The 19,748-nt window shown below is 41.1% G+C and overlaps 1 protein-coding gene across 2 annotated transcripts in view; it reads left to right on the forward strand.

Annotated features, from left to right (window-relative positions):
- Window positions 1–19,748, forward strand: part of PIBF1 (progesterone immunomodulatory binding factor 1) — a 230,838-nt gene that overhangs the window by 191,334 nt on the left and 19,756 nt on the right. For both annotated transcript variants that reach the window (XM_089680363.1, XM_089680364.1), the window contains exon 16: window positions 9,347–9,431. In XM_089680363.1, coding sequence (XP_089536489.1) covers window positions 9,347–9,431 — 85 coding nt within the window. The remainder of the gene's footprint in view (window positions 1–9,346; window positions 9,432–19,748) is intronic.

Consider the following 19,748-nt stretch of genomic DNA (forward strand, 5'->3'; position numbering starts at 1 on the left):
TCTTCACCCTCAGAGACCGCCCTTCTTGAGAACGCCCGATGGGAGGGGTGAAACGCGTTGACGTATTTCCGGTCTGCACTCCGTGCGTCTGACGTCATTTCCGGTGAGTGGAGCGCACACTGAGCGGTGCGTTCCAGCGGCCATCTTTGGGAACTGTGCTGGTCTCTGTGTGGATCCTCTGCTGTATCCTGTGGCAGTGATGTGGGATTCCTGAACTAGGAGGCTGTAAAGTGTTCGTTTTTTATCTGGAAGCCATGATTTCAATAAATGTGCTTTTTAAAGTTGCTGACATGTGCATGGCCTTAATCTTTGCTTTTAAATTTTACTGTTGATTGGCAATTTTACACTATTTGAGATTTTTTTTCTCCCGGTTGAACGGTGGAGCCTATTCTGAGGGTGAAGAATTCCATAGAGTGGATGCTAAAGAGGGTTTGGGATCCCTTTAAAATCCCTAAAGGCTTCTCATTCACCAATATCTAGTGAGTGTATTTGATGTTGGTTTGCACGGGTGGAAGGTGGAAGCTTCTTTACATTTGAAGAATTTATGGAAATTTCTATTTTCATCATACGCGGACTTTTGGTGTTTATTATTATTGGGGACATTCACTATTAATTTATGGTTTATGATATATTTATTAGTATTATTCACTTTATGTAAAAAAGTTTTTATTTCATTTAAAGGTCTATTTTTGCGCTGTTTTTGTATATCTGGCATTCACTAGGTCCCCCGTGTTGTCCTGGGATTTTTGCTCACCGTTCTTGTGATCATTTTGACTCCACGGGGTGAGATCTTGCGTGGAGCCCCAGATCGAGTGATATTACCAGTGGTCTTGTAGGTTTTCTATTTTCTAATTATTGCTCCCACAGTTGATTTGTTCACACCAAGCTGCTTGCCTATTGCAGATTCAGTCTTTCCAGCCTGGTGCAGGTCTACAATTTTGTTTCTGGTGTCCTTCGACAGCTCTTTGGTCTTCACCATAGTGGAGTTTGGAGTGTGACTGTTTGAGGTTATGGACAGGTGTCTTTTATACTGATAACAAGTTCAAACAGGTGCCATTGATACAGGTCATGAGTGCAGGACAGAGGAGCCTCTTAAAGAAAAAGGTACAGGTCTGTGAGAGCCAGAAATCTTGCTTGTTTGTAGGTGACCAAATACTTATTTTCCACCATAATTTGCAAATAAATTCTTTCCAAATCAGCCAGTGTGATTGTCTGGAATTGTTTTCATATTTTGTCTCTCATAGTTGAGGTCTACCTATGATGCCAATTACAGGCCTCTCTCATCTTTTTAAGTGGGAGAACTTGCACAATTGGTGGCTGACTAAATACTTTTTTGCCCCACTGTATACTGGATTTTATTTTTTTTAATACTAGTAATAACGGCGATCAGCGACTTATAGTGGGACTGCAGCCCGCATTCTGACATTGGGGGGAACTGAGTAATTGCCACTGACATCCCCAGTGACACTAATACAGTGATCAGTGCTAATAAAAAGCACTGACACTGTACTAATGACACTGGGCAGGAAGGGGTTAACATCTTGGGTATCAAAGGGTTAACTGTGTGCTGTGTTTTACTAGAGAAGCATGCTGTTTTGTATTGCTCTATTATGCAGAGCAATACAAAGCAGCATGCTGGAGCTGACAGAGGAGAGATCTGTATTGTTTACATACAGTCCTCTCCCCCATCAGTGACACTCGGTGATCGCCAGGTGACGACAGGATATCTCCAACTGATATCCAATGATCAACAGCTGTAGCTGCCAGTGGCGGTGCAGGTAGGGCGCGCACACACACGCCCCCCTACCCGGAAATACAAAATCACATATATACGTGAGTTTGGTAGTAGCAAACATTTTATGCGCTATAAACAAAAAAACACCGAAAATTTTGGAAAAAAACAACATTTTTTACTTTTGGCTATAAAAAATATATCGTAAACTCAAAGTTATTCATAAATTTAGGTCAAAATGTATTCTGCTACATGTAAAAAAAATCCCAATAAGTGTATATTGATTGCTTTGTGTGAAAGTTATAGCATCTACAAACTATTGTATAGATACTGCAATATACGCCATTTTTTGCTATACAGTGCTGCACTAGTTTAACTGACAAATGCACGGTCATGCAAAGCTGTACCCAAACTAAATTTGTCCTTTCTTTCACACAAATAGAGCTGTCTTTCTGTGGTATTTGATCACCTGTGCGCTTTTTATTTTTTGCGCTATAAACCAAAAAAAAAACGATCTTTTCTCATTTCTGTCATAAAAAATATCCAGAAAACAAATTTTGTCATAAATTTAGTGCAAAATGTATTCTGCTACATGTTTTTGGCTAAAAAAATCCCAATAAGTGTATATTGATTGCTTTGTGTGAAAGTTATAGCATCTACAAACTATGGTATAGATAATGGAATTTACGCAGCTTTTACTTTCTGACTGCCTATCACATTTCCTTAGGTGCTAAAATACCAGGACAGTACAAACACCCCCAAATGACCCATTTTCAGAAAGCAGACACCCTAAGCGATCTGCTGAGAGGCATATTGAGTCCATTGAAGATTTTTTTTTTTTTTCCACAAAGTTGTCACTTAAATGATATATTGCTCACAAAAGCCATGGGTATATGTGGAATTACACTCCAAAATACATTCTGCTACTTCTACCGAGTATGGATACCACATGTGTGACATTTTTTGGGAGCCTTATCAAATTCCTTGGGGTGTCTACTTTCCAAAAATGGGTAATTTGGGGGATGCTATCTTGGCATTTAGAAACTCTGTGATAGGTAGTAAAGAAGTATACTGAGGAAATAAAGCCCTTTAAAAGCCTGAAGGTGCTTATTGGATTTTGGAGTCCTGTACTTGGTTAGACTGCCAAAAAGTCTCTTACATGTGGTATCCCCTTTCTCAGGAGAAGTATCAGAATGTATTTTGGGGAGTAATTCCATGGCATGTGTGAGCAAAAAATTATTTAAGTGCCAATTTTTTGCAAAAACAATTCTTAGAATATAGAGATGATTGGCACCATTTCAGTCTCCAATCAGCTCTATGGTGAGCTGGCAGAAACTCCGGCTGCATTCTCTGGTTCCTCCGATGGCACGGGACTGCCCGAGAAGGCAGTAGAAGGCAGCAGGGGAGGGGGGCATCTTCTCCCACTGCTTGTAAAAGCAATCTTGCAGCTAATTAGCCATTAGGATTGCTTTTACATTGCCGGCTGAAAAAAACAATACCACTCAAAGTCCAGTGACGTACCAGTACGTTGCTGGTCCTTGTTGGGTGTATATGCTATTTTTTTTGGGGGGGGGGTTTATGCAGCCTGTGGGCTGAATGAAAAAAAGAGAAAAAATATCTGCCAGAAAAAGTGCGTGGTATGCCCACCATTAGAATATACCTACCTGCATCCACCCACTTCTAATGGTTGGCACACATGAAATGTGCCAACAAATATTATAAACTATATATGCCGAAGCATAGGGGCCATCTACCCACTGGCCACACCAGGCCCCCATGCTTCAGCATATATGTTCTTTTTTTAACGGAGGATGAAAAATCTCATCTAACACTGCTGCCCACACTGACTTATGTATATTCTGAGAGCAAGTTCCTGTTGCTGTCAGAATAAACAGGTCGGTGCTGCAGCTGAAAGCATTCCTGCAAAGAAAACAGCAATAGTTAACAATAAAACAGAAAGTGTAACAGTAGAACAGTAACAACGACAACAACAAAAAAAAAACTATAACTATTTTTGGTTTTTAAAATTTTTAATTTTTGAGGGGATTTGTACTTTTTATTTTTTTTACTTTTTTATTTTTTTAAACTTTAACTTTTTAAAACAGATTGTAGGGTCTCTCCAAATGTGATAGCCAGTTTCCTGACAACCTTTTTGAGACCCTGTGTAATTATGTACCCTGAACTGTGCCTTGCTGTACCCTATACTAATACTCCACTAGTGTGTGGTAGTGACGGAAGCAGTCCTTGAGGCAGAGACCAGGTTGGTCAGGACAGGAGGAACAAAAAAAGCAGGTGTCACTCCTAATTCCATGTCTGCTACACAACATTTCTTTTGGGGTGCCTTTTGGGTTAGGGTACCAGGAATGGCATCGGGAAAATGCCTGTCATGCAGCCGGCTAACTGCATCTGAGTTTGGGGTTTGGGCCATAGCACCTTCTGGATTCAAAAGGGCCATGATGATCTCTTCCTGGAATTTTAGGAAGGATCCACTTCATCCAGTTGCTTTTGTAAAGCACAAAAGCGTTATATAGAGCCAATTGAAATAAATAAACAGACACTTTTTTTTGTACCAGCATCTGGCTTTTCAGGAAACTAAGTACGGCTTCATCATCTGGTCATGGAAGTCCACCCCTCCCATGTTAAGGTTATAGTCGTGGACACAGAGGGGCTTCTCAACAACACCAGCTGCTGTGGTAATTTAGATGATCGTATCTGCGTGAATGGAAGACAGGACGAAAACATCCCGTTTGTCCTTCCACTTCACTGCAAGCAATTCCTCATTTCTCAAGCAGGCTTTTTCCCCCTTTCTAAGACGGGTATTTAAGCCATTGGGGGAAGCCCCGGCGATTAGGTTGCATGGTGCCACATGCGCCAATTCCAAGATTGTACAAATGTCTAAATAATGGCATGCTTGAATAAAAATTGTCCATGTATCAAGTACCAAGTGGTAACCCATATTGAAAAAGGATGACACCAAGTCCCCAACTATCTTTCCACTGCTCCCAATGTAGCCTGGGCATCAGGGGGGCTCCACGTGACTATCCTTTCCATCATAAATCTGAAACTTATATGTATAGCCTGCTGCCCTCTCACAGGTCTTATACACCTTGACCCCATATCTGGTACGCTCGCTGGGGATAAATTGCTTGAATGCAAGGTGGCCAGAAAAATATAATGCTGGAGAGTATAGACATCTGCAAATTCTTGGTTAAGGTGATTAACGAGGGGCCGAATTTTGTGGAGCCGGTCCAATTCAGGGTCAACCCGAGGATGACTGTGTTGTCGTTGAATTGCATAAAATGCTTTATACTCTCATATCAATACCTGGCCATGGCAGAAGAGAACATGGGCATATGATGAATTGGGTCTGTGGACCAATACAACCGCAATTGACTTTTTTTTTTTTTCAGTAATGCCCATGTTGAGGGTTAGGCCCAAAAAAACTTTAAATTCGGAAACCGTAATGGGTTTCCATGCAAATGGTCTGGCAAGGTTTGAATTTGGGTTGGCGGCGATAAACTGTTGTGCACATAAATTGCTTTGATCCTTAATCTAAGCATACAGATCTTCCATGAAAAACAGCTCCAAAAAGTTGATCTTCCAAACTGGTGATAGAGCAGTGAACGGGTTAACTGGCGGGGGGGGGGGGGGCCGCCATCAAGGGGTTAAATGTGTCCTAGAGTGTTCTAACTATATATATGTACTGCTTTTACTCACATTTTATGTTGATTCTTCTCTCTCTGTGACAGATTTCATCTCTTCCTGTCCTGTGTAACTGTCAACATAGGACAGGGATCGATCATCCAACTTGGGCCGGACATTGCTGGCCTAAATCGGATGATTGATCCCTTGGGGATCAAATCGGGGCACCCACGGCGCACAAAAACCGCGGGAGCACGAATCACGTATATATACACATGATTTTGCACACAGGGGCCGCCCTGCAGCAGTAACTGTCCTGTGGGCAGTCCTTATGTGCTTAAAGTGGATCTTTAGTCAGAAAATTAAGTCCTGCAAGATCACTTCATGCTTGCCCCTTTTGTAGGTATATCTATGTAAAACATTAAAAATAAGTGCCTATACTGTGAATCCAGTATTAACCTGTCTCCCTCTGCTCTGCACATGCTCAGTTGCTCAATCTGCTGACAGTCTAAAGATTTACTGCTACTCAGGGGCTCTGGGCTTCAACAAAATGGCATCCTCCAGAAAGAAAAAAACAGGAACAATACTAGAGGCAATTTACAATACACAATGATTTTTTTTTGCTGAATTATTAATGTGAAATGTATGTTCCTTGCTAAAGAATTTTTTTTCCAAGTTGTTATGGGTAAAGTTCCACTTTAAGCACAGCTATGATTGGTCCTCTTTCCATTAGCTATATATTTGTAAGGAAAAGCTCCTTTTCACCTTTCATTGTAACCTCTGATGAAGAATTAGCCAGTGGCTTCTCAAGATTCTTGCACCACGGTGAGAAACCACTCGGCCTATATGAATAGTTGTTGCTATTAAGGTATACTTCAGTCCTAAGATGTGACCTTGTGAGTTCACAAAATACAGGTCTGGGAACCAGAAATACGGCCTATATAGCCTTTTCCCATAATGTAAGCCTAAATTGTTAGTGAGAACTGGCCCTGTGGGAAAAAAAATGGATTTTCTCACATTTCACTTGTCCTGGAAACTGCCACAGAATGCATGACACTTCACTAGGGCTAGGTTCACGCACATGCGGTTGGTCTGGCCCGTTTGTGTGGGCACAGCAGCTTATTCATTTGAATGGGCTGCTGTACCTGTGGGAAACACCAGAAAAATGTCACTGCACCTTTTTAAAATCACAGCTGCACAGAAATCACATGGTGCTTTTGCACCATGTGACTACACCTAAAAATGCAATGTTTTCAGATGTATGGGGGTGTAATTAGGAATTAGTGCAGTACATTTTTCCTGCATGTGCGGGAATGCATGCAATTTACATGCATTCCTACACCCTCATATATGTGAACCGAGTGTAAGGCAAAGTGAACTTTTACAGTGTCTGTGTTTACAATCCTTCACATAAAAAAAAGTATAACATATTGCAGTTTACCTGTTCTTAGATGTGGCTGCATTTTTTTTTTTTTTTTTTTTTTATTCCTTTTTTTTCCTTTTATTTTCACCTTGTGATCCTGCTGCCAGTAACACACTATCACTAGTAACACGCTCACCCACTGTACTGTATTTTTGGAGGTGCTGCATGGTTACCCTAAGCTAGGAAATGTGTTAGAACTACAGAACAATTCCCCCTCTGCATAAAATGGGGGAGGGATTCTGTAGTCACCAAAGAGAACTGGACTGGGCAGATAGCGTTTTTAGAGTACATTGCAGAGTGTACAGAACAGCACTAGATTTCAGGCATCAACATGAATTTTTTTAATCTGATCTAACAAAATGCCTTCAATAGAATATTTATACGATCAAAGGTTAGTATTAACACATTAAAGACTTTTTGGTGAAAACTATAGAATTTGCAACTTTTCCGCTTCATTACTAACAGTGATGCGTAGCAAGAACAGAAAAAAAATTAAAGGAGTCTATAAATAATCTTATATATATGTTTATTATTAAAAAAAAATCCCTAAAATGTTAATTCACATCCAATGGCAATTCCTTTTTTTAAGCCACAATTCAATACATATACGTAGTTGGTTTATTGTTTAGAGATTATCTTTGACAGCTAAAGTTTACTTTTAACCACCTTCGTATGTTCAGTACGTCAGAACCTGAACACCTGAAGTAGTGTGCAGTGCAACAAATGCCTGTTACTATGACACTAAAACAAGCAGTGTTATTTTTACCCAACACAGCGGAAAGTGACATTTCTAGGAATCCGAAACTTTGTCATTTCAGGCGTTCTAGAGAAGTTATGGATTTGTTGTCTCCTTTTTTTAGTGTGTGAATTATATTCATTATAGTATGTTTTACAGGAGGCACAAATCAATCTAAACACAGTCCTCAAATATATCTATGGTTTTATAAAGATTTGTTACATCACACAGCATTTTATTTCTGCTGTGTTATGCATATGAGTTATGCTTTCAATTCAAGTATGTTGTACTCTTTATTTCTGTTTATATTGTTTAAACTACTTTTATATGAGAAAAATGCTTAAAGTATAAAGAAATACTACTCAATAACTTGTTTCTTCCCTTTTGCACTCATTCTCACTTCATACATTTTCTAATAAATCACTTTCTTTAAATATAATTTTTTTTTTTTTTAGGGGGAGGGGGTGGCCTCTGCAGCCTCATGCTTCCCCTACTGCCAGAGCCAGCTCTATGCACTCTAGTGCTCTGGGATGGTGGGTTGGCAGGGCCAGAACGTGATCAATGGGTTGCTGACCCTGGACATGTGTTTCAGGTCGCAAGCCACATCAGATGGCTCCAAGGGTCATGGGTTGAGCACCCCTGCCCTAGAGCTTAGTCATTGTGGTGAAGTTTTACTTTAAGCCCTGGTTCACACTGATGCAGTGCGGAATTCGCAGTGTTTTCTGTGTGAACTCCGCACCGCATCACAATCGCAACCCGTTTATGCGAACTGCTGCAGGTGTGTATGTTAAGTTAACAACACCCTGAAAGCAGTGCGATGTGCAGAATCGGGTTGCATAGATGTGAATACCCATGCGCCGATTCTAGTGCAGACCCAAAAAAGGGTCCTGCACCTTTTTGGTGTGGGTGTAGTGCGATTAGAGCCATACAAAATGTATGGCTCCAATCGCACCGCACACAAATCGCATGTGATTTGCACAGCAGTGCGGTGCAGTTCCTGTGCGAATAACATGTGATATACTGCATCAGATATATGTGAACTCTGGCTGAAAGAAACCCCAATTCCACACTAGGAAAATAAAATAAATCAGCCTTTTTTTATGTATAAGACTTGATGATGGACATAAGCAGAGCTTCACTTTATTTACAAGGAAAATATTCCCTTGCAAGATTTCAACTTCTCTTGCAAAGTGAACAGTCTATTTGGCTTTAATAAAACAACCCTCTTGTATTTATCGATCTACTAATCATTTTGATATGCAGCTTTCATTGAATGTAGTCTCTGCTAATGTATTATTTTACTGTATTATCAGTTGAAATTGCCCAGGTTTGTGGCATATTTATTTTAAGGCTATATCCACACCTATGCTTGAAAAGTTCAATATATATTACATGTTTAAATGCAAAACATTCATGCCTTGTCTAGAAAATGCAGCAGGGAGGGTTGTTTGTTTTATGAACCAAATCCGCAATATTCCTGAAAGCAAAGGTGTAAATGTACCTTTACTCAACTCGTAAAGACAAAAAATAGTAAAATGAAGATAATAATAAACTTTATTTTTTAAAGCGCCTTTTAAAAGTAGCTTCTCAAAGCACTTTACAAGGAAAGCACAAGAAATACACAGGATAAAACAAAGGAAAAAAGGGACAATTATGTGAAAGCTTGTCTAAAGAAAACAGTTTTTAGATTTGATTTGAATTTAAAAAAAAAAGGTAAAGCTTCTGTATTAGTTGTACAAAAGGCAGTGTGGTATGATTTGAACTTTGAAAAGCAATGGCCTTACGTAATCTCATTTTTATTTTCATCATTTAGTAATTTAAATACAGAAAAGTCTGGTCTCCTTCGTGTCAAAAACCAAATGGCAGCAGACTTGGAGAAGTTACTAAGTCATCGAGAGGTATACCATAGTTTCTGATTTTAAATAAACTAAATGTGCATTTGTGTGTTGTTCTGTAATCTGCATGTACTGTATATTTGTAAATGTATTTCCCCTTAATGAATATGCATTTTTGTATATGCTTAATATATTCATAAAAACTTCTGCCCCTCAATAAACATGGACTTGTCTACAGAAACATTGTTTATCACTAAAAAAGGGTGGGTTCACAGCAACCATATTATTGGTGTGTTGGAGTTGTTAGGGAGAGCTGACAATTGTATGAATGAAAAGATACTGTGTTATACTGTAAGCTGCAGTGGTGAGCTAAATAGCCTTTTCTACTCTGTTTCACAACTCCATATACAGCTTTAAGGCATTCCCCAACCCTGTAATTGTAAAGGATTTGTTCATTTTTAATCTTGCCCTTGAAGTCGCATGAAAAAGCCCTCTTCCTGCTTAAGCATTGAGGCACACTTGGGCAAGCTGTTTGTTTCTATTCAAAATTACAAAAAAAAAATTCTACTATGTTCTCATGCATGTTGCAGATACATTATCCTTAAAGTGACTTAATTGCATTAATTTATACAATGTACCTGTGCATTAGTACTCCTGTCTCGTCAGTTGTGCACCACCCAGATAAACTATGTCATGTACATTAGACAGTCTTTTAACTTACTGGCTTGTATTTCATAGTTGTCAGCCCTAAAGCTGTTTTTTCTTATTACTTCATTCCTTTCAATGCCTCTAAGATGCAGACATACATCTGTCCTTATTAAAAAAAAAAAAAAAAACTACAGTGTCAGCAAAGTTTTGGTGCTTTGTTGATTTTATTAATCTAGTTTCGGGTACATCTTTCACTGTAGTTATATTGGCTTTGGGAAAGGTAATGTTCTGCCATATGTGATGCCCTCCAGGTCTTAATTTTCTCAGCAATTGCTAAACCTTTAAATATAAAATCTCAAATGATCTAAAGTAAAGTGATGACTGTCATAAGAGTAGTAGGATTGTGTACCTAGATAGGTCACAGCACATCAGTAAAGCCAGCTATAAATTAATCGAAAATCATCCGGTTCAGTAAGGACGAGTCAAATTTTATCTATGTATGGGCACGCTGGTTATTCAGACGTCAATCTACCGATCAACTTCAGTGTATTCTGATAGCGGGGAAGTCTTCCCGCTGTCAAAATACAATAACTCAGCTGGAGGAATTCCCACATCCACATCGAGTGTATGGATGGGGGGAATCGAGTACTTTTTTTTTGTTCAACCCACTGGTTGAACAAAAAAAATTAAGCATGTACAGGCTGCCTAACTCTGTTCCATGAATGTGTACAATAGTGTTAATAGTGGCATTCCTTCTGAAAGTTGGAAACACTACTATGATAGCCCTTCGGTGCCATACTAGAGCAGTGCATAGACACTGGCATATACCACATATATATTGATGTGTGCTACAGGACCAAGGGACCTAGTGGCAACCCCAACCATGTTTTGAGAAAAGGTGTTCATCTGAAAATGTTTCATGTTCCAGAGGGAATAATTTGGTTATGCTGGTATATGTTTCCTGCTTATTGCAGAAGTTGAAAGCTGAAGCTTGCCTTTATCAATGGTGTGCACCTTTTGTTGAGCTGACCAATTTGGATTGCAGTAGAATTTACTTTGTTTCTAGAGATACTCTGATTGTAGGCTGTTATCTAATAAAAGGAAATTGTTTTGTTTTGGTATGTTAACAATGTACAACGGTATAAAGAATAACAGGTAGCTATGGAGCAGGATTTAAATAGATTTACAAAATGGCATACACTAAGTGCTACACACTTTCCTAAATGCTCTGTTTACTGTTAAGAGATCATAGGCTTGCCTTGCTCCAGGAGATCAAAAGCCAGCTTTTGTTACTGGCTGGGTGAGTTTTTTTTTAAATCCTGCCACATTTCTCTTGGAGTACAAAAGTTTGGTACAAAAGTCCAAGCAAATTACTTTATAGAACAATTAGATGAGGCAAAGTAATCAAATAAGTTTTATACAGCAGTGGCCAGAGTACAGCTTGACTAGATGAAGCTCCTTGAATTAAAACATGAAAAATATTGTTTTGTAAACTTTTCTGCCAAAGGACCATTGTTCCATAGGTGTAAATAGAGACAGGTGCATTGCTTCAGATTCCTCTAGACTTTACTGTAACTGCTGTTTACAGCTTATCATTAAAAATAGAAACACTGTTTTAAGAGTTGCCAGAATCTGGGAGTAAAAATTAGGTGGATCCAGCATTAACATTTTGCCCGTTCTTCTTAATAAAGGCTGTCCCCGTTCATGACCACCCTACAGGTGGTTGTCCTTTAGGGTACTACCAACACTTCCTGATATATTTCTCTGTTTTAGGTTTACACTCACTATTTTTGTGCGTACAAATTATGTGCACAAACTATTTGTACTTTTATACTGTAATATATTACACAAATTCTGAAATTCACTTGTGCAATTCTATTTACTAGACAGTATGTCATTACTCATTAGGCATGGCTGTCTGCAGTATGTAGCCAAAAGCTGTATTGGAAAGGGTCAAATAGGGATTTGGAGGAAAGTGTAAAAAAACAAGCAGTTCTACACAATAGGATTCAGTGCAGCATGGAGAGAATTCTCTCATTACAGAATAATAGATGAGCTGAAAAAGATATGGGTAATAGGTGTTGAGATGACCATGTAAATGGAAAATGTATGTTTTGTAATACATATGGAGGAGAGAACTGTCACATAGGAAGGAAAATAAGCACAGTTTTTACTCTGAAGAAATGTTACAATGTAAAAGTTTATTTAAAAGAAGTAAGGACTAGTAACATAAGGCATCCATAAGATTTTGAGTGTATTATTTTTTTCTATTTTACTTCTGGTTAGACAGTAATAGTAAGTAGCAAATGTTTTGGTGATGCAACTACTTTGTTTCTTATTAGGCTTAGATTTATCAGCAACATTATAAAAAGATGTCAGTAATTTATATACATGTCAAAGAACCTGCACAGGATATGTAAGAATTGACAAGTCAAGAGATAAATAAAGATGGCCATAGATGGATTTCAGTCTGGCCAGTTTATCAGGGACTGGCCGTATTTTCATCCATCTATGGCTATTCCTGTTCAATAGGAGTCAATCTATCAACTCCTCCCGAACTGGACTGCTGGAAAATTTGTGTTGGCACTGATTAGTGTATTCTGACAGCGATAAAGTCCAGTGTGTGCATGGGGAAATCTGTTGAGGTGTGGTTTTTTTTTTTTTGTGTGGTCAGCCAGCTGGTGATCAAAAGGAAAAAATGACTCAGCTATGGCCAGCTTTAGCCTCCATATAATATCTGTGTCTGACTTTAATATACCTGTGCCTGGTATTGACAAAAATGCTAACATTACTGGGATATTGTAAATTTGTATAAATATAGATAATATATAGACAATGGAAATAAATGCTGGAACCATGTATGCAGATTTGTGAGAGATATGTGAGAGGGATGGGAGTTTCAATTGCTGCTCTACCAGAAAAATAACAGCAGAAAAGTGGTCTGTCGAGTTTTCCTGGTTTTAATATTTTAATACATGTTTTTCTTGTTTTTCTGTTTACTTTGAGTATAGATTTATGTTTGTCCAAAGCATGTTTTAAACCACTTACTATTGACTGGTTCATTACCTCTACTGGAAGTCTATTTCGAGCATCAACTACCTTTTCAATAAAATACTTTCTAAGGTTAGTTTTGAACTTTCCTCCAGTTAGTTTGAGGTCATGTCCTCGTGTTCTTGACCTTGGTTTCATATTGAAAATACTGCCCTCTTGAACCTTATTCACCCCCTTGGTGTATTTAAAGGTTTCAGTCATGTTATCTCTTTCCCTTCTTTCCTCCAGACTATACATATTAAGTTCCTGAAGTCGCTTTTGATATGTTTTATCCCTCAGATCCCTCTTGTCCTTCAAGCTGGAATCAAACCAGTGACCTAAGGATGCCTATCGAAGGAGCCACATTGTAAAATGTTAGTTGCCTGGCTAATCAGGAAATGTCAATACATCACACAAATCATTAACATGGAAAAGAATGTGCATGTCAGAGTAATATCAAAACTCCTAAGCCGGGGGGGCGTGGCTCAATCATAGCGGCATGAGGAAGCTCCAGCGCTGAGCTCTGTGCCGAAGCAGGGGATTTTACAGCAGACAACCTACCCTGCTAGCCCTCAATATCCATGCCAAAACTGGGTAATTCCACAGGAACACCCAGCACCCCATAACAATCATACATCACCCGCTATCTATACGGGAGACTTGTGTGCCACCACCAGTTCCAACATGGCGCCTTCCTGCCAGCTACCATCCGAGGCTGCCTCATCTCCTGGGAGCACCGTTGAATCTGAGCCATGGACCCGCCACTGACAACCTGGACTCTCCCATCCCTACCCGGATACTACCGTTGATGGACCGCAGGGTAACCCCTCCAGGCCCAACAGCCCAGCCATGCTTCCATCTGCGGAAGAACAGGACATCCACCAGCTCCTACAAGCCCTCTCTACCAAGGGAGACATCCAGCAGATGCTGGAACAACTAACGGGGGCTCTTAGGGAAGAGATTGCCAAACTTCACTAATTCTGCAGTGGAACAAAGGCTGACTACTCTGGAGACCCAGCAGGAGGATTCGATGTCCCATTTGTCCGCTATGGAGGAACTGCTACACCTCCAACATCAGCGCTTGCTCAGCATGCAGCTACAGCAAGTGGATGCAGAGAACAGAGGCAGATGGAACAACATTAGGCTTCAAGTCATCCCGAAGGCCATGACGGGTTACTCTACGAACAACTGTGATGAGCATTTTCAATTTATTACTGAGAAACCCCACAGACACACATCTGGAGTTGGACCGGGTACACAGAGTCGCTGCAACCATGAACCCATCTCAAACCAAGCCGAGAGATGTATTATGCAGGGTACATTTCTGTACTGTTAAGGAAGACATCCTGAGAACAGCATGGCGAAGAGGCCCTCTGGATTTTGATGGTCTGTCTTATGTCCCGCCACTTTGGTAACATGTTTTCTTTTTTACCTGAGAGACCCAAACATTTCTTTCTAGAAGCTTGATATTCTAGAAGCTTGATATTCAACCACCCACAGGGTTGTGACCTTCTCCCCTCCATTAGGCAAACCTATCTCTTGCGGAATTGAATTTAGCCCTCATTTTCCTACTATTTTAACTTTGACTTTCTCCTCCTCTTCATAATCCGGTGAAAGTTGCCTGTGACTGTATGGGATAAAGGGGGTCTCCCCTTTCTCCCTGGTTCCACTGCTAAGATGACAACAGCCTCCCTGGGTTGTTGTTCTCCTACACAAGAGGACACAGGGAGACCCGGCAGAGGACGTTACCCCAAAGTTACTTCTAGTTTCATGTTGGATCTGTTTCCAAGTTTCTAACTTTATGGTTTAATGGTTACTTTATCGTTGAACTTGATATATATTTACTATAGCTATTTTGCATTGATATACAGTTTAAAGCGATGGCTAAAGCTGGGTATATGTCATATACACGTCATGTAGGGGGCAAACGTCCTGTCACTCATTGCCCTTAGAGTTCAAGACAGCAGCGGATATCCTGCTGCTCCAGTTGAGAACAGAGAAGAGGTGGCCTCTTTAGGTGTGAAAAATACTTTTGGAGTGACCAGTACCCTGCCCCTGCCCGCCATCCCCTCTCTCCTCCTCCTCCTTTTTCCTCCTCTTCCCCTCTCCTAACCACCACACCCCCGCCCCCCCCCTTTTCCCCCCCTTTTCCCCCCCTTCCCCCCCCCCCCTCCCCCCCCTTTTCCCCCTTTTTCCCCCCTCCCCCCCCCCTTCCCCCCCCCCTTTTTCCCCCTTTTTTTCTCCTTTTTGTTTCCCCCTTCTCGCCCAACCTCACCATTGACAGATCAGGTTTGGCTCTGTCTATTGTACTTTACATTGGGCTAGCAGATTATTATATAACAACATTTGTCCAGTTGTGCATCCTCTCCGTGTACTAGACACATCTCCGTACACTGTCCTAGTCGACCACCTCTCCACTATAAACACTTCTCCCCCACGTGGGGGCTTGGTGAGGGGTGTTTCACTACCCCAGGTTCTACCTTCGGGGCCCATACATCGGGCCCTACCTGATTCTTCTTTTACTCCTTTTTTTTTTTTTTTTTTACTTTTAAGTTTTTCTTCCTTTTCTCTTTTCTTTCTCTTCTCCAGTACCACTACTCCTTTCCCCTGTTGCTGTCCCTCCTTTCCCCTTTTTTTTTTTTTCTTACATCTCTCCTCCTGGCCGTAATCCAATATGCCTAAAGTAACCTTCACAGCTTACTATGCAAAAGGACACCCACAGGAAGCCCACTTCCGCAGGGATAAGGCTCCAAAACGGAGAAACTATAGATTTCCAAAGACATATTATAGCACATCCCAGTCCTCTTAAGTCTAGTGGAGTGATTATCATCCTCTCAAAAGAGTTATCATGGGTAGAAAATCAAATTGTTCTTCTCAAGAGAGAGCTTTGTGGGCAGAAAGTCACCTTAGTCAACATGTACTTGCCGAACGAGGATCCAGTATCTTCCCTAGCGACCTATCTCTTGCTGGTAGATCAACACTGTGAGGGGACTTAGATAGTGGGAGGAGATTTAACCTTGCCCTGGACCCATTATTGAATGTGTCGAGGGGGGCTTCTCATTTTCCATATTCAAAGTTACGGAAAGCTAGAATGTTGCTCCATAGACAATTACTAGACAGGAGGACACTTCACCCCCACGATAAAGACTATACCTTTTATTCTACAAATCATAACACTTACACCAGGATTGACTACATCTTTTGTTGCACAATGTGCTCTTTCACAGCTCTCCTCCATCTCTATATGCTCTTTCATGATATCTGATCATGTTCCCACTCACTGCTCTCTGGAGCTGGGTGATCCATCCTATCGAGCATGAAATTGGAAGCAGAATGAGTCTCTTCTGCATATAAAAGTTAGGTCACATAGGAGTTAGACTACTTCTTTGCAACTAATGCCTCCGAGGGGACCTCTCCATTCTGACTCTGGGAGACCGATAAGTGTTTCCTCAGAGGAATCCTAATCAGCTTGGGAACCCATAAGAAGAAAACTCTTGCCTCTCAAATGGAATCTCTACTGACAGAGATCCGAGCACTGGAGAGTATACATAAGAATTCCCAAGCACAGCAGGTAGAAGAGAAGCTCCAAGTCTTAGAGACAACTTGAATTCGCTACTTACTGATCGAGCATAGGCAAAACTTGCCCGAGTAAGGAGGGCATTCTATGAATACGGGAGTAAACCCAGTGAACTTTTGGCCAATGCCCTTAGATTGGTCAGAGCGAAAACGTATATTTCACAGATCAAATCTACTGGACAGACCTTGCTTTCCTCATCCTTGGCAATTGCCCAGACCTTCCGAGAGTATTACACTTCCCTATGCAACTTAGCAGGAGGCGACTCCTCAATCTCCCTACAGGAAAGACAAGAGGCTGCTAGAGAATACATTCAAGCTTCAGGAATGCGCGTCTTATCAGCAGAGGCTATTTCAGACTTGGAAGCCCAATTGTCAACTGACGCATTTCTGGGGCCATTGACATCCATGAAATCTGGCGAGGCCCCGGGACCTGACGGCTACACACTGTCCTACTATAAGCCTTTTGCAGATAAACTGACCCCAAGATTTACAGCAGCCTTTAACTCCCTTTGGGAGGGTCATACAATTCCAGAAGCCTCTTTACTAGCCCACATTATGGTGATACACAAAGAAGGGAAAGATCCAGCGCTCTGTCCCAGTTATCATCCTATTTCTTTACTCAATGTGGACCTCAAAATATTTACTAAAATACTGGCTTCCAGATTGTTACACCTCTTCCCCTTGCTGATGCATCCCGAGCAATCAGGACTTACCCTGGACAGGGAATGCAGAGACAACATCCAACGTGTTCTGGCTGCATTCTAAATCGGAGACCCTTGGTATTTCCATAGACCACTCTCTTCAGCAGCAGATCGCTTCTCAGTTCCACTTTCAGTGGACTTTATCTCATATAAGATACTTGGGAACACACATTCCCGGGGATCTAAGATGAGTATTTGAACCTAACTTTGCCCCTCTGGCACGAAAAATCAAACTAGACCTTAAATGATGGGATAGGGAAGTGTTTACCTGGTTTGGTCGTATCAGCATTCTAAAAGTGAATATAATGCCAAGATTTAGCTATTTACTGCAAGCCATTCTGGTAAAACTCTCACCCGAATTTCTGCAGGGGTTGAGATCTTCTCTCTTGAAATTTGTCTGGGCAGGCAAACTAGCACGTCTCCAGAGCAATATTCTTTCTCTACCTAAGGCAAGGGGAGGAGCAGGCTTCCCTGATCCGTAAGATATCAAGAAGCAGCACATCCTTTCTAGGGTGGTCGACTGGTGCGTAACACACAACGCAAAGTTGTGGGTACACTTGGAAACCATAGACTTGCCTCTGGCTGGTCTTCCCTGGCACCCTACAATTTTGTTGCTTATGATGATTAGACACCATCTGTTCGTAGGTGCAACACTTCAGGTGACCAAAACTGTCTTTAAAACCTCTACTCTCTTCTCTCATCCAAGCCCTACGACACCCATATTAGGATCGACCGAATTTCCACCTGGGCTCCAAGACCCTTATTTCACATCTCTCTTAGAGAAAGGACATTTCCGGGTATTACACTTTTCCAGAAATCACTGCTTGATGATGACCCATGAGATTGAGCAGACCTTCTTGCTCAATGTAGATTTTTTAAGGAGGGCACAATTGGGAGCATACTCTGCCTTCTAAATTCACTACTTTGTGGGAACCTTCCTCGTTCGAACGTACATGTCTGACAGGCGAGTCTCTATGACACTCACTTTCTTATCTTTATGCCTCACTGAACTCCCAATCCTGCAGCACTGGGAAAGGGATCTGAATACAACTTTCTCCCAAAAACAGACAGAATTCTGCTCTTTGCTCATAAGGCCTCATTGGCTAGCAGGTACCAGGAGGGAGGATACAAACTTCTTACTAGATGGTACAAGACATCGGAGGCGTTTATGCCACATGTTCCCGCAGGTCCTGAATACTTGTTGGAGATTTCAGAACTCTGTGGGGTCTTTACTTCACATATTTTGGGAATGCCCCAAGTTGCAAGATTTCTGGACCATGGTGGAGCAGACAGTAGAGATTCTTACGAGAGTCCCTCTTGGAAGTAATCCCTTGGCTTTTCTCCTACATGACACACCTCTTTAAAATAAATGCTGTAAAACTCTCTATTGAAACACCTTCTTAATACTGCAAAAGCTTGCATCCCAGCGCTGTGGCAAAGTACTCTCCCCTCTAACAAAAAACACTGGCTCACCCGAATTAATGAGATTCAAGAGATGTAAAATGTAACTATGATGCTTAACCACTTCAAGTCCGGACACTTTCATCCCCTTCCAGTCCAGGCTAAGTTTCAGCTTTCACGCACTATCACATCCCATACTTCTTTTACAAAGACCAGACTGTGCTGGCCTCCCAAACTTGAGTCGTGGAGAACAATTGCTCCACCCCACATGCTCCCTAGTGGGACAGCAGGATTCCTACAGGCTTAGGGCCAGGAGGATTGATGGATTTTCTTTCTTTTTATCTTGCTCTTATTTTCTTATTTCCCCCCCCCCCGCCCCCCATTCTTTTTATCTCTTCTTCTCTCTTTTATCTATTACCGTATTTTTCGCTCCATAAGACGCACCTGACCATAAGACGCGCCTAGGTTTTAGAGGAGAAAAACAAGAAAAAAATATTCTGAACCAATGGACTGCAGACATAGTACAGGAGATGACCAGACACTGCGGACAAAGTACAGGAGATGACCAGACACTGCGGACACTGTACAGGAGATGACCAGAGACTGCGGACATACACCCTGTTCCAAATTCTTATGCAAATTCTATTTAAGTGTCACAAAGATGAAATATTTAGTTTTTTAGTGTAACTCATGGATGGCATTGTGTGTTAGGGCTCTTTTGATCACTGAACACAATCTCGGACACCTGTGATAATTAGATTGGCCGGTGAGCCCAATTTAAGGAAAAACTACTAAAGGAGGGTGTTCCACATTATAAAGCAGAGCACCATTTTCAAGCAATATGGGGAAGAAAAAGGATCTCTCTGCTGCCGAAAAGAGTGAAATAGTTCAATGCCTTGGACGAGGTATGAAAACATTAGATATTTCCTGAAAACTTAAGCGTGATCATCGCAGTATTAAGAGATTTGTGGCTGGTTCAGAGCACAGACGGGTTGGTGCAGATAAAGGCACATTGAGGAAGATT

Source organism: Staurois parvus, unplaced genomic scaffold (assembly GCF_062004578.1).
Source record: "Staurois parvus isolate SC_StPar_1 unplaced genomic scaffold, SC_StPar_1.0 ptg000243l, whole genome shotgun sequence".
Classification (NCBI taxonomy): Eukaryota; Metazoa; Chordata; class Amphibia; order Anura; family Ranidae; genus Staurois; species Staurois parvus.